The sequence below is a fragment of the Oryx dammah genome, unplaced genomic scaffold (assembly GCF_014754425.2).
Source record: "Oryx dammah isolate SB20612 unplaced genomic scaffold, SCBI_Odam_1.1 HiC_scaffold_11203, whole genome shotgun sequence".
Lineage (NCBI taxonomy): Eukaryota > Metazoa > Chordata > Mammalia > Artiodactyla > Bovidae > Oryx > Oryx dammah.
Genome location: NW_024080596.1, coordinates 5952413 through 5967775, shown reverse-complemented (window position 1 = coordinate 5967775; position 15363 = coordinate 5952413). Strand labels below are relative to the sequence as shown.

Below are 15363 nucleotides of genomic sequence, written 5' to 3'. Positions count from 1 at the left end.
CTAAGCAGTAATTCTTCAAACAAAGAAAATCTGGTTAGAATACTGTGGACCATATTCCAAGATCATAAAACTGATTGATTGACAACCTGGTGACTATACTGGGGAAAAAGATTGAGAAAGCAATTCAGGATTAATGCCTCTGTTGTCACTCTACATTACAGGACAGAAATTACAGTGGGGACAGCTTCCACTGAACTGACATTCTTAAATGTTATGTGAAAAATGGGATCCTTATTTGGCACAGGCCTAGTGCCAAAGATATGATGGGCAGTGCTACCATATGGAACTGTAGAGTCAAAGAAGTAATCAATATAGTCTGATTCAAAAGAGGCTTATGATATTGTCAATTTAACCATGATGTCCTCAGGAAAAAAAAAATACACCAGCAGTCTACTAAATTCTTACTTGATCTGTATAAGTAGAAGAGTACTAGGTCCAGTGAACAGAAGTCTAACGTGAATCAACATACGTGTACATACAGCTATTTACCAAGGTGACGGTACTTTGGGGAGAGTGAAGTAATCAGACTTTTGGGGATTACTGGGGATGTCAACTCCAAAGAGACACTAACCTGGAGATCCCAAACATCAATGTGGTCCTCCAGTCAAAGTAGGGGTCATGAAAGCAATGGAATTGTAGCTCAAGACATTTCAGAGTTGGATCCGTGGGTCTGTGACCCCATTATGTAGTTACTTCTCTCATTCTAGAATATATAACTGGAAGAAACATTCGTTGACTGGAAGAATCTCCAACTTGTAATAATTCCACCTTCCCAATCACAGAGAGAATGACTTATTGTCTTTTCTAGTAATGCTAGCATTTTTCTTTTGTCTGCAGGTTGCCAGTTTTTGCTAAGTGGTACTCTTTATTTTAAAGCACACAGTAATATTTCATGTGAAAACTTAAATGTTTTTCATTTAAAAATATATCATAAATCATGGGAAATATGTAACCATATATTTATGCAAAAATAAGAGCTCATACTTTATTCAACCAAAATAAAGACTTATATTCACATCAAAGCATTGAACATGTATGTGTGTATATGTACATACATGTATACAACTAGAGAAATACAGGGTTCATAAAATCACATATTAACTTATTTAAAAGGAATACCCTACATATTATTTGAAGAGTCCCACTTGTCATTGATAAAACCTTTGGGGAAATTAAAATTACCTCTACTTGTTATGAAAATGAATTGATGGCAATACCTGATTAGATTGAAAATTTATAAGTTGTTTCTATAACCCATTTCTTCTTTAGAGTTAATACTAAAAAATGAATTGTGAATGCTGCTTTCTTTGAAAGGTGAAAAAATATTCAGTCAAGAAAGTATTTACAAATCATGAGTATTATTTAAATATTAGCAAGTTTGGTACTCAAACTAAATTACAGCTCAGACAAGGGACTGAAAATTCAGGTTTATTATTCACTTTATTAAAATATAACCACAACACTTGTTTCTACATAAGGCTATATTATAGCCATCATTATAATTAATAATAACAATGAAAATAATATAGCCGCATTGTATTTTAAATTTTTCAGTAGACAATAGGGCTTATGGCTAATAATCATTTATATTTACACTGAAAAATTTCTTATGGAATAGTTCAGAGTGGTTTTTGAATAGAAGCTCACTAATCATTTCAACAAGTTAGTTGGAAAGTTATCATCCCAATTCAATAGATGGAAAAATTATATCACAGAAAGGTCAGATATACATTTGCTTGTCCAATATTATAGAAGTAAAGCAAATTTCTGAGACCTCTTTTTCACCCCTTTATCTAACCACTGGATCAATGTAATTTTGGTCCATGTTGTGGTTTGACCATCAACCTAAAGTATTTTAAGGCTGACCTCTCTGCTATTACTTTTACAGAGCTATAAACACAGAAGAAAATAACAATTTTTCATCTACAGGTACCATACCAAAAAAGAAAAATATAATTACTTTATATTTCTAGTATTTTCTTTTTTTAATCTTATTAGGAATATTTAACAATGGTTGGCATTAATTAAAAAAATAAATATCAAATACTTAATAACAGTTAAATGCATCATGATCAAATTTATGCTGAAATAAACAAGCAATATTTTCAGGGCTTCATTAGCACGTAAATGTATTTGATAGAAGTCAGTTAAATGAAACAAGAACTCAACTTTTAATAATTCCCAGCACAGCAAATTAGATAGCCAGCAGAAAATCAAAAAAAGAAATGTTTCAGTAAACATGACTTAAGGGAGGAAGGAGAAATTGAAAAGCAAGCATATAATTTATATCCAAAGACGTTTTCTTGTTTATTTTAATAAAATCAATATAATTTCAAAGATTTATCTGATGATATTTAACTTTAAAAGAAGGCAGAAAACAGCAATTGTCATCTTTTCAAAAGAAATTATACAGTGAATATGAATTAAGCAAACTCCAGGAGATGGTGAAGGATCAGGAAACCTGGCGTGCTGCTGTCCATGGGGTCGCAAAGAATTGGACACAACTGGGCCACTGAACAATGATAAATGAATTAAGTACCATTGATTTCCCAAAATAAAACAATTTCAGGAATTTTCCCTCTTTGTCTGGTATCATTTGGTGTGCCAAGATTAGGGTTTATATGGTTTTTCTCTAACTGTAAAAGTGACCTCAAAAATGGCATCAATTCATAATATATATTTCTATTTTGGAATACATTTGGTTACTGAAAGTGAAAGTCACTCAGTTGTGTCTGACTCTTTGCAACCCCATGGATTATACAGTCCATGGAATTCTCCAGACCAGAATACTGGAGTGGGTAGCTGTGCCCTTCTCCAGGGGATCTTCCCAACCCAGGGGTCAAACCCCAGGTCTCCCACATTGCAGGCAGATTCTTTATCAGTTGAGCCACCAGGGAAGCCCTGCTTGGTTACCAAGATTCTAAAAAAAGAGTGAGTTTTCTTAAACAAACCCATCTTTACTCATTTTAGTTTGTCTGTTTCAAATATTCAAATATATTGTAAAAAACTAATACAATTTTTAGTTTTTATAATTCAATGAAATTCAAAGATCCTAACCACTAAAATAGTAGGTAAAATTGTGATCATAAATTTGTTTAGGAAGTTTCATTTTGAAGTTATACTTTCTTTATCTTAAAATGCTCTTATCAAAGTGTCAAACAGGTTTATTGTACCTTACTTTTTGTATACTAGAAGACTTAAAAAAAAAAGAAAAGAAAAACCAAAGAAATTACCCTTCTCTCTAAGTTCAGTTATTACATCTTTACCCCTAACTCTAAAGTCTGAGAATTCAATGAATATATAAATGACTGAAGCAAAGGAGAGACATGCTCTATGGATGTCCAAAAATTCAGAAAACCATCATGATGCATTAAGGCAATGAGAGAAGAAACATAAAATTATTTTGATGCCATTATATTTTTTTAATATGTCCTCCAAATAATTATTTTTGAGACAATTCAGGTGTACTGGACATGTTAGTAAAGAACGGGGCTCATTCAAAAGTATAATATAAATTAATCTACAATCTGTTTGCAATATGAATTTAAGTATTTTAAAAATATATGTATGTGAGATATATGGGTATTCAATGTCATATGGTTGTTTAAAAGCAATTATACTTGAGTTATTTTTCTTTATGTTTAAGAACATTATGTATATAATATTAAAATATATTATTTTCAGATACAAACAATAATGCTAAATGTCATAATCTTATTTAGTTATACACATGTTCATTATCTGATATCCAGGCATCAATTTTGTTTAGCTTTTGCCTTTTTGTCAAGCTTGTTCATAATTTTGGGGGATGGATTTTTTTTAGAATTTTTTATATTCTCACTCTTAAACCTTTTATTACTGTTTATTATTTTGCCATCATTTCATTTTCAAACTTTACAAGTATTAAAATATGTACGATCTGTCTTAAAATCAAACATCTTACTTTTAAAGAACCTTAATTTCTCTTGGTGGTTTAAGCATTACTTTTAAACTACTTAGGAGTATAAATTGTATCCTTTGTACATATCCAGCAGTTTCATGTATATTAAAGCAGTTTATTAAAAAGTTAATGATTCTGATATCGAGGAAATAGTGTGCTTTTTATCAACCTTCCTTAACTGTTAAAATTTTATTTGGCTTATGGAGTGCATGAGAAAAATACCCTCACAATTTCTCTTTCATTTTAAGAATATTGAGATTTTACTAAGCTGACCCAATGAATAATGGTCCTTTTGGTACTATAAAAAGCACTTTTAATTTTTAAAACATATTCAACATCTCTTTTATGCTTTCCACTGATCAAAAGACAGAGTGATTTTTTAAAACTTTCAAAAGTGTATATCAGTGTCTGGTGATATATACTGGTGAGTGCCTGGTCTCATTTTGATTTAGTGATTCATGAAACTCTAGAGACATGAAAGTTCTGACGAGTCACCACATACCCAATGCTAATATTTCTGAACAACTTCCAAAGCATAAAGCTATCTGTAAATGTAATTCTTGAGAACTAGGATGACTAGACTTTGCTGAATATAGGAAAGTCACAAGAAGAAAAATTCTGGAGTCATCTAAAGAATACTGGGGTGTATGAAAAGCTATACATTCCTAAGACCAGAGTCAGACTTCTCAACTTGGATTCTTAAAGAGAAACCATTTATTAAAACCTTGTTCTTGAGAAGCTGCTGCTGCTGCTGCTGCTGCTAATTCGCTTCAGTCGTGTCTGACTCCATGCGACCCCACAGACGTCAGCCCACCAGGCTCCCCCGTCCCTGGGATTCTCCAGGCAAGAACACTGGAGTGGGTTGCCATTTCCTTCTCCAATGCATGAAAGTGAAAAGTGAAATTAAAGTCGCTCAGTCATGTCTGACTCTTAGCGACCCCATGGACTGCAGCCTACCAGGCTCCTCCGTCCATGGGATTTTTCAGGCAAGAGTACTGGAGTGGGGTGCCATTGCCTTCTCCACATGAGAAGCTAATACAAGCTAATTCTAGAAAAAAGAATTGAACCTTTTATTGTCAGCTTAAAAATCATTCCTAAATTAGCCATGTCAGGCCTTCCTGGCAGCTGTCACTCTTCACCAGTACTATTTGCAGACTTTAATAAAAAACGTATACATGAATGAAATTTAGTTGGATCAAATTTAGAGAGTATATTTTTTAAAGTCATATTTAAATGCTTTAAGAATAACTGATTACTTGGAAGAAATTAAAATACATGTAAATATGTGTGCATGTGCTCACATGTGTGCACGTGTTATATATGCTCCCTTCAAGCATAAAGAAATTGTATGGCTGCTCACCTGAGCATGCCACTTTTTAGTTAACTCAAGATGTTCTCTCTTTTCTCATTGATGATGATTATAAATAGCTCAGTTTTTCTTCCACATCCCATCTTGCTCTTGTAAGCCTGAGAATGATCACAAAAATTTTACAAAGTTGACTATTCTGAGGAATAATCTGAATTGACATATACTTGAGTAGGTGAATACACTCGTTCAGTGATGGTTCACAGAGAAATGAAATGGCTAGCCCAAAGTCACAGCAAAATTGATAGTGTATAGTTTAAATTCTGCTTTTTCAAAAAAGAATATTAGAATATCTGGACATAAGACGTGCAATTTTAGAGAGGATGAAACATTTATCTTAAGAAGTATTTTCCTAACAAATTTCAGTAATTATGATCCAAATTTTTGTTATTAGTATTTCATGTGTTCAGAATGGACAAGATATATTTCCTGCTCTCTATTTCCATCTCTGAGCACATATACTTAATTTCATAATACAAACACATACATACACACACACACAAGCATAAATAGACTCTTTAAATATACAAAGTATAGTTTCAATTGCAACTTTTTAATATGACACAGTAGTAGTGAGCCAACAAAATTAACTTTGTTTTCTATAGCTTCATAGAAAGGGTATTAAACTCAGTAATTCTGAGCCTGTTTCACTTAGAATCCTGTTTGAATATATTATGAATTTTTGCTCCTGGAAATTCATTCAATATACTTCAAAATATCAATTTCTACAGTGAAGAAAGAAGTTAATATTCCCCTTTAAATCAGTAGTTTTGACCTGACTTAATACATTCAATAAATATACATTATTAGAAATGGTCTACACTACCCACTGCACAGCAGTGAAAGAAATAATATAAGCCCAAAGGACAACAATACAGTTTTATTTTAAAGAGTATAACCAAAATATTGAATATTTGGAAAATATATACCTAATGTCATCTATATTGCCATTTTTCTAATGGCAGCACTGTTAGCATTATGGGATCATTAAACTTTATATTTCAATTACTTCTCTTTTAAAACATTCTGAAATGCAGGATCTCTCTAGAGACCACATTTATTCATGTTAAGGTTTTACTAATTTCAGCTATTTTAATTCAAAAGACAAACTCTCTTGGTTTATATTCATGATGATTATTTGTATAAAAATCTTTGCTATTTTCTGTTGATAAAACATATTCTGGAAGAACCAGGTATTCAAAATTTTGTTTGTATAATCTTTAAGTAAAATTTTGGTATGTGGAATGAAGTAACTTTATAATTTTGTAATCTTTTTATGCAATAAAGCTTCACAGTTTCACAAAGTTTCACAAGCTATTTTCAAAAGTAAGTATTTGCAATTTTCTCTGTCAAAGACACTAAGCTTTAGACTTCTTTGAACACATGTTGAGAACAAGTTGAATGATTCAGTTCAACCAAGCACACTGATCCACTCAAGGTATGATTGAGATGAATCTATCAGAGTTTTGCCATATATCTTTAATTATTCATTTCTATCTGCTTTATTCTTTTATAGATAAAAGAAAGTTTAACTGTTTAAATTATTATAATATTCTTCAGATTCTTATCATATAATGTGCACTTGGACCTTTAAAATTCATAAAGAACAGAACCAAAATTATTTAATTATTTATTTTATAGATCATATGCCATATATGTGCAGTGGATTATAGATATTATTCTACGGAGGAATGTTAATATTTTTATTTTCTTCTTAAAGAGAATAGACAGAATGAATATTTTAACCATATTTAGACTGTGATAATTGATGGTAACATCAACTATGTAAGTAAAATTTTCAATTTAATGCAATTTTTTAAGGCACTATCTTAGAAATTAGCACTTAGTGCTACGTTTTCTAGTTAAATATTTATGGCTTTATTAGGTAATTTAATGTTTCGAATAACAAACCTTACCTCAAAAAAAATATACCATAAATGTTAAGATTCTCTATTTTTCAAAGTTATTGATATGTGAGGTTTGTCAAAACACCACCAGACCTAAACTCAAGGAACATCCACTGTCCTAAAATGCCATAAACTTGGGCAAATCACATCTCTCTCTTGGCTTCATTTTGTAAAGCAGTTTTTTCAACAAGAGAAATTTTATTCTGGGTTGATATAGAAGTACACTGAAAATTATTGTTTTCATAACACTTTCTAAGAATCTACTTTTCCTCAGTTCTTGTTTTCATCTGTAACTATAATAAACCGGGCAAGGAGGAGTGGCAGTTGCTCTGTTTGTTTCTGTGTATTTGTGTTTCAAAATAAATTAATATTCATTTCAATGTAGTTTTGTTGAACCCCATGCACTCAAAAGTGCTGTTAATGATCTCAGATGCATAGCTTACCATTATCTACTTTAAGAGTTTGATCTATTTCAGTAGGGCTACCATTTCAATTGAACATCTTCATTACAATGTTTAGTTAAATTTTTCATTACTTACTGCTGTAATACCACACCCATCCCCAACAATGTCACCGCGATTTCATGACCATAAACACAACTCTACGGAACACATATAATATCAAAATGCGTTTTAAAACACATTTCTAAGAAGTGAAATATGTTTTCATTTTGTTTCAATCATGGTAATGCCTGTGGTCTTTAAAGGATGGTCTCTGGGATTTAAGACCTCTGGAAAAGTTTTAGAACCACTGTTTTGAAATGCTAGCTCTTTAAGAATCTTTCCTGGTGATTCTTTTAAATAAAAATCACCATGCTAATACAAACGCAAAGAGAAAATGAAAGAATGGAACTGGATTTTAATTTTCTTTTTACATTACTAGCCTTCAGGAGGATCTCAAAATACAAGCCAAATCTAGAATAAAACAGAATGAACTTTCTTTACTAATATTCACAAATATTGTATAAATACTACCTTGCAATAAAAACATCAAGACTTGCTAGATTTTTATATAATATTTTGTATTCTCTTTAATTTTTAAGAACAATTTCTTATATAGGTTTCTCTTAGGGATTTATTATCAGGGATTACTTTTCTTATTTACAATCATATATAAGAGGAGAAAACAAATTTTGTGAAGAATAGCTCAGTATTTCAAATTACACTGAGTTGGAGATAATTTCAAACTCAGTGCTTTGTCTGAAAACATTTTCATTAGTTCTTAAGTTTGGGTTATGGAAAGATTTGGAATATAGATCATAAAAGAGCAAATTACATTTTTCAACACTCATGCTGCTGCTGCTGCTAAGTCACCTCATAACTGGTATTAAAAAGGGCAAAGTCTTCAAATGCTTGTTAAAACTTTCTTTTGAGAAAGTAATCATGTAAAATTGGATAGTAAGATGACACAGAGCCAGAACTTTACCTCTCTTTACTAATTTATTCTAGTAACAAGGCCTTGGCAGTCTCACAATCTTTGCACTTTTTAATTAATTTTACCAAATAAAGAATAATTGGCATCCACCATTACTTATTAACAAGTTGGAAATTTGTGACTATTTTTCTTCTCTAAATACATTCCTATCTGTGATCTTTAAAATACACTGACTCCAAACTTATTCTCATGAAAATAGTATAACACGAAACACCTTCATTTGAGATGACTGTTACAGAAAGGGAAAATACTCAGAACCCAAATCTCTCTTTTTTTATTTATAAATACTTGCATCACTTAGTTTTGGATCAGTGTAACAAGAATGCACATTATGTCTTTGGGGATGACAACAACACTGACAAACAGTCCCTGTTATGCTTGTCGTTATGTTATTGCTAAATCACCCACAATATCATGACCTGATTTTAGTTACCAGGGAAAAGCCAAAACGTGGATTTTAAGTTTCATTCTGATTACATACATATAGCCAGCACTTAGAAAACCTTTGAAAATGATCTATGTCCAGTGGTTTAAAAAAAAAAAAAAAAAAGGAAAGGAAAGGAGGAAGTAAGGAAGAAAAGAAAGGAAGGAAAGGAGAAAGGAGGGAAGAAAGGCAGTAAGGAAGGAAAGAAGGGAAAAAAGACATCTTTTAATGCCTTAATACAATTACACAATAGGCCTGACATTCTCTATGCTGGTATAATAACCAAGTGGCAAGTAACATAGAAACAGTTATCCCTGTGAGATCCCTGTTGCATGCTTTAATTAAAAGTAAAAAATATACAACAAAATCAACCCTTGGGTAAATTGCTCTTTGGTTTAAATCTTCATTACCTCCTGGAATTTTGGTAAAATCACTTTGTTTTTAAATTAAGCCAGCCCCTCCTTTACTAGATTACAAAGTCAAACAACAAAAAACAGACATAAATTTTAGGATGAAAAGAGTTTTGTTTGTGTGTATGTGTGTCTGTAAGTCCAACCCCTATACACAACCTGTTAAAAAAAAAAAAAAAACAGATGCTTTAACATAGTGCTTTATTCCAACTTAATCTCATCCTTGAATGAACTTCCTTCAAGTTTCAACCATTTAAGGAAAAAGAAAAAGAGCAGTCAATTTCCTCGTGGTTGTAATTTAATTAAGTAACCTTTCACACTGAGAAAAACCCAAAAGCAAAAGGGTCATTAATCTTTCTAGTGATTAGAGACACCTCTAGAGCTTCAAACATTTACCTCTCCTTCCCCGCAGTGGAAATGCTTTTAGGAGGATCATGGTTCATACCTCACATTCCCTGGAGCCAGAGATGGTATATGTGCAGGGCCCAGATCCATTAACGGATATATCCATGGTCTCAGAGTTTGTAGGCTTGTAGTCCACATAATACTCCTGTAAAGGGGAATTCATTTGTCTCTCAGACTCTCTGGTCTTTTTCCGCCGCCTCTTCATAAGAGAGTGTTGCTGAAGTTGTTTCATGCTGGCTGGGTAGCGTTTCCAAGACACATAGATTACCAAGAGGATCATAGCCACCGAAAGAAAGAGAGCCACGCTCCCTGCAATAATTTTGTGGAATGAAACATGCTCATACTCTTGCTCTGTGCCAGGAATCTGAAACCCCGGGGAAGGGCTTGGTGTTTCAAGGGTGGACCGGCTAGGATCAGATTTCAAGGTTGTAGGTTTAGGGATAATCAGAGGCTTCTGGGGAGTTTGGGGTACCACGTGTGATTTTTCTGTGTTGACCACCTGGACTTCAGAGCAGATATTATATGTTTCCACTGCATCACTAACCTTTTCACCTTGGATGTGCTTAGGTCCTGCACATATCATGGTGCTTTCCTTATTTCCTTTGAAATTCTTAAGCCAATAAAATAGAGGACAAATGCTCCGACTGCATTCCCACATATTCCCAGACAAAGTGATGGATATTAATGATATCCATGCATTGACAGTTTCCTGTGAGATGTTGGTAAGCTTGTTGGAATCCAAATTCAATTTTTGCAAATTGGGCAAACATTTAAATGTGCCCGGCTCAATTCCTTGGATATCATTCCCTGATAAATCCAAGTTGTGTAAGGAACTCCAAGTCCATGTCAAGCCTTGGCTAATGGAGCGAATTCTGTTCCATTGTAAGTAAATTGAACGGAGGTTGAAGAGACGTGGAAAATGAGCAAAGTTGATCTTGGAAAACTGATTGTGCTCCAAGTGGAGCTCTTTTAACTTCAAAAGGCCAGCAAAAGCATTTCGTGACAAGCTTCGAAGACGATTATAACCCAAATCCAGAAAGTCAAGATTTCGACAGTCTTGAAAAACTCTGATTGGTACAGTCTTTAATGAGTTAGATCTCAAGTGCAAAATGATAAGTTTCCGAAGGCCTTTAAATTGTTCAGATTGCAATGTCTGAAGCTTATTGTAGGAGAGGTCCAGACTGCGGAGATTGGGAACCGGGTGAAATGTTTTATTGTGCAGATAGGTAATTTTGTTGGAGCTTAGAATTAATTCTTTCAGTCTACGGATGCCTTGAAATGCATCTTCATCCACTGAGCTAATGTAATTATGGTCAAGATAAAGCCATATAAGCTGGTTAAGGCTGGCAAACTGATTGGATTTGAGTTTCTGAATGCTGTTGAACCTTAAGGATAAGCCTTGTGACCCTCCAGAAATGTTCTCAGGAATATCTGCAAAAGCATGAGACTCACAGTACACAATTTTGCCATCACATCTGCAGTTCTTTGGGCAAGCTCTCTGAGCCCCCGTGAGCATAACAAGCAGCAGTGTAGGAAGTAGCACTAGCACCACACGCATGCCTCTCAGCTGCGTAATTAAATGGAAACCTACAATATTAAAAAGAAGACAAATGCACATTGTAAAGCTATTAATGTAAATCACCACCAGCTTACCAATATCAGGGGCATCTCATCTAGTGTAGTAATGGAACAGTTGATTTAAGAACAATGTATTTGACACTTAAAGCCTTATTTTCTTCAATATTGCATGCTTACTATTTAGGTTTCATGCTTTCTTTCTTGATTTCCAAATTGCCACAGTGTCAGAGAACTAAGAACAGCTTCCTGAGTTTCAGGAGTTCATATGCACATTAACACTGGAAAACATCCATCCTATCTTATCACATAATGACAACATTTAATAACATCTATGTTTGGCTAGTCACTCTGTTGGATACCAGTATCAAAAGGAAGAATATTAAGTCTTCTGGTAATGGGAACAATGTGACTTACTAAGCCCTATACTTGTACATCTTTCTTAGTTGAGCAAAGAGGCTGTGTTTTGGCAAAGGAGCTTCAGTAACTGTCAAGGTAACCCAAGTTTGCCCAGCTTGAAATTGCATCCCTATTGCATAATGATGTAACCATATAGGAGCTCTGATAAAACAGCACTGGGACCAGTATACGCAACCAATGAAGCATGGCATGCAGACTAGTAACAGCGGGGAGTACTGTCAATGTATTAATAAGCATATAAGCTCTCAACATTCAGGAAGAGATTCCTACTAAGGTTCTCCTATACGGTGATCACCAGCTGAGAGTCCTAACTACTGATAGCACAGAATGCTCCAAAGTTATGATTATCAAATTTCTAATAAATATTTGCACAAAATACAAAATAATCTTGTGAAGTTCTTGTTGTTTTTCTTATATACTTAACATAGTTGCTTTTCCAAATTTTGAGGATAAACAAAGAGAGAAACAGCAGACTACTAACCTCTCCCATCCCAAACTGCTCAAATTTCTCACTGACTTTTTTTCTCCCCTACCTCCATTAACTTCAGAAAATCTGCAAAGTTGCAATCTATTGGCACTGATACTGCATTTCCAAGTCATAGCATGTTAAGGGACTTCTTTCCTCTGTCAACAGTAGATTTATTATTTTTTAGTGGTGAGAAAAAAAAAGTACCTTGTGCTGCAGTATTAATCTTAAATATTCATGTTTTTAAACAACAGGCAATCAGCCCAATTCTTAATTTAAGAAAAGAAACTCTGTTACTCAACAAATTAAATTTTTTTTTTTTAAATCTCAAACCCCATCTTGCTCTCTGTCCTCTTGCCAGCTACAGACTCATTGAAATACATTCCAGCTCTCCCAGACAGGAGAAAGGGGTGGTGGGGGTGGGGGGAAGCCAGCCACACTTGAAAAAATAAGACTGGCAAATGACTGCTGGATATTTGGAAGCTGTGTTGAGTATTCATCCTCAAAGATAAAAACAAGCCCTTGTGCGACCTCTGATAAAGTAATGACCCCACCCCTACACACACGCAGTAAAGTGTTGACAATCTTCCTGACAGCAACCAGAAATACAAGCATGGTTAATACTATCAAGAAATAGAAGCAAATATATCATTTATCTCATGCTCAATTCCCAAGCAAGAATATGCATACGGAAGAGACAGTCATAAAGATATTTCTCCAGAGTCTGTTTAAGTCCGTGTTATGCATTTACAGTTTAAAAAAATAAAGGAAAATGATCTAAAAATATAATAGCAACTATAGTGAGTCAACTGGCAAACTCCAAGGCTGCCGCTTTTTGCCTGTTTTGATGTTTTTTATCAGCTAATGCCACGACTGAGAATAGGAAGCCGAGAGGATCAGCTTTGCTAAGAAGGAAACAACAAAAGTTCACTTACCCATCCTTTGTCATCCAAAACGGTTCCCCCCTCTCTTAGCGTTCTTCTTCTTTGGTCTCTCGTGCTGAAACCACCACCACCTTCATGACACAGTGTGGCTGTCATTCACACAATTCTGATCCCGCATGTGAGCTAGCAGCCCCACACAAACTTCCCCGGAGAGGACAGACAAAAATATATATATATATATATATATGTACATGAAAAAAAATTCAGCATGGGGTGGGATGGGGGGCAGGGAGGTGGAAGCAGTAGGGGGTTGGGGGAGGGCCTCTAGGCTCTGAGCATCATTGTGTAATTCACCAGAGATCCATCAGCAGTAATTGGCAATCTGTGCAAAAGAGCTACAGCCCATCTCGAAGGTAACCAACTTCTCTGTAAAAAGAGAGGAGAAAAAAAAAAAAGAAAATCTTCAGAATACCTGGCATTCCTTATTGTGCTGGCTTTTGCCATTCCCAGATAAAGCAATTCATCCTCTGGATTTTCAGTTCTTCCAGCAAGTAGGCCTCCTGTGCTGTATGAGACCCCAGTTTAAAAGCTATGCAGGCTAGGTTTATCCATTTAGCTGGTCAGGTTTAAAGTGTTTTGTAGCTGTGCTGAGAGGCAGCCCTTGTCTAATTCAGAAGGCTTTCCAGAGACTGATGATGCTCAGAGCTTGTTGGTGCTAATGCTTGAGTTTGTGATACACTGAGTGCCCTCCGCTGGAGAAAACAGATTGCACATTAAAGACGGGAACAAGTGAGCCTGTCAGTGGTGTGCAGCCTTCCCTCTCTCAGAAAGGGAAATTAAAGGTACAGGATCACTTTTTTTTTTCCCCTCTGATAATATATATTATGAAAGGTTTATGCCAAAGAGCTTTATTCAGTGATATCAAATATTAAGATAAATACTGCCCCTCTGAATACTAAGGAATTAGTAGTTTTTAGTTACTTTGACTTGAATTTTTTTCTATATGTATCACAGGGGATATAAATTTTTTAACAGTAGAAATAAATTATTTTTTATTTTTGTTGATGTTGGTTTGTTTTATTTACACATTTTTTGAGCAAACCACAAAAAGAAATAGTCTTTTTTTTAGTTGAATTACATTTATTTTTATTCAATAACTTCATTCAGCCTGTTCAGTATCTATATTTCCATTACTTTCTTCGTTGTTCATATGGACAGATAATTCAACAGAAAAAGCAGCCTAAACTGAATCTCATTAGCCATATATGCAAAATTCTAATGCATAAGGCCTGAAATTAATAGAGACCTTTCCTTTAAGAATCATTCATACTCAAGGAAAAATATCACTTTCAAAGATAGTTACATTAAAAAAAATTAGATCTAATTTTTAAATTTCCAATTTTTTGTAATATAATATATTCTTAATTTTGCATGTTTATTAAATAGTCTAGATCACTGCTTTCAAAAGTGTAAATTTTTAGCCTTAAAACAGTCTTTTTTAAAAACTATATTACCAAATGTGCAGATAACTAAGAGAGACTAAATCTTAGAAAAGAGAAGAATTCCAGCTTGACATTGTTATTGCAATCACTTTTTAAAAAACTTACCTACATCTATAATGCAAGTTTCCCTAAGAATCAGTTATAATGGACAGTGCCAGAAAAACCAAACCATTGCTGTAGTTCTCTAAAATTTGCAGAATATTCTCAGAATTATGGGGATAAATGATATAATACCTGAAATATGTATTTTTTAAACTACACACTTTCCTTAACTTATACTATACTTTGAAAAAAAAATAGTGTAACTCATCATTTCCATTTTGTTTCTATTGTTTATTCTAAAATCTTCTGGCAGATAATAATTTTAGGAAGAATCTAGAATATTGACCCAACACAAAATAGAGACTGCTAGATAACATTGCTAAACTAATTTAGCAGGTATGAGAAGTTTAAATGAATTTTACATAAATATATAGAATTGCTATAGATCATTGAAAATGGATAGCTTTAGAAATAGTCTTTGATTTTAAGTTGTCTGTCAAAATATTAGTAAGGGATGCTTATTATATGAATAGTATATATTATTTAATCCAGATTTATGAGCAAGCAATATCAGGCCATTGCCTAATT

The 15363-nt window shown here is 33.7% G+C and overlaps 1 protein-coding gene across 1 annotated transcript; it reads right to left on the bottom strand.

The window, feature by feature from the left end:
- Positions 1 to 8905: 8905 nt before the first annotated feature.
- LOC120860813 (leucine-rich repeat transmembrane neuronal protein 4) lies at positions 8906 to 13979 on the bottom strand. Its single transcript, XM_040236527.1, has 2 exons — positions 13283 to 13979; positions 8906 to 11473 (listed from the first exon to the last, which is right to left on the bottom strand). Exons 1-2 carry the CDS (start codon positions 13284 to 13286, stop codon positions 9921 to 9923), a joined length of 1557 nt encoding a protein of 518 aa, XP_040092461.1. The 5' UTR covers positions 13287 to 13979; the 3' UTR covers positions 8906 to 9920.
- Between the last annotated feature and the right edge of the window lie 1384 nt (positions 13980 to 15363).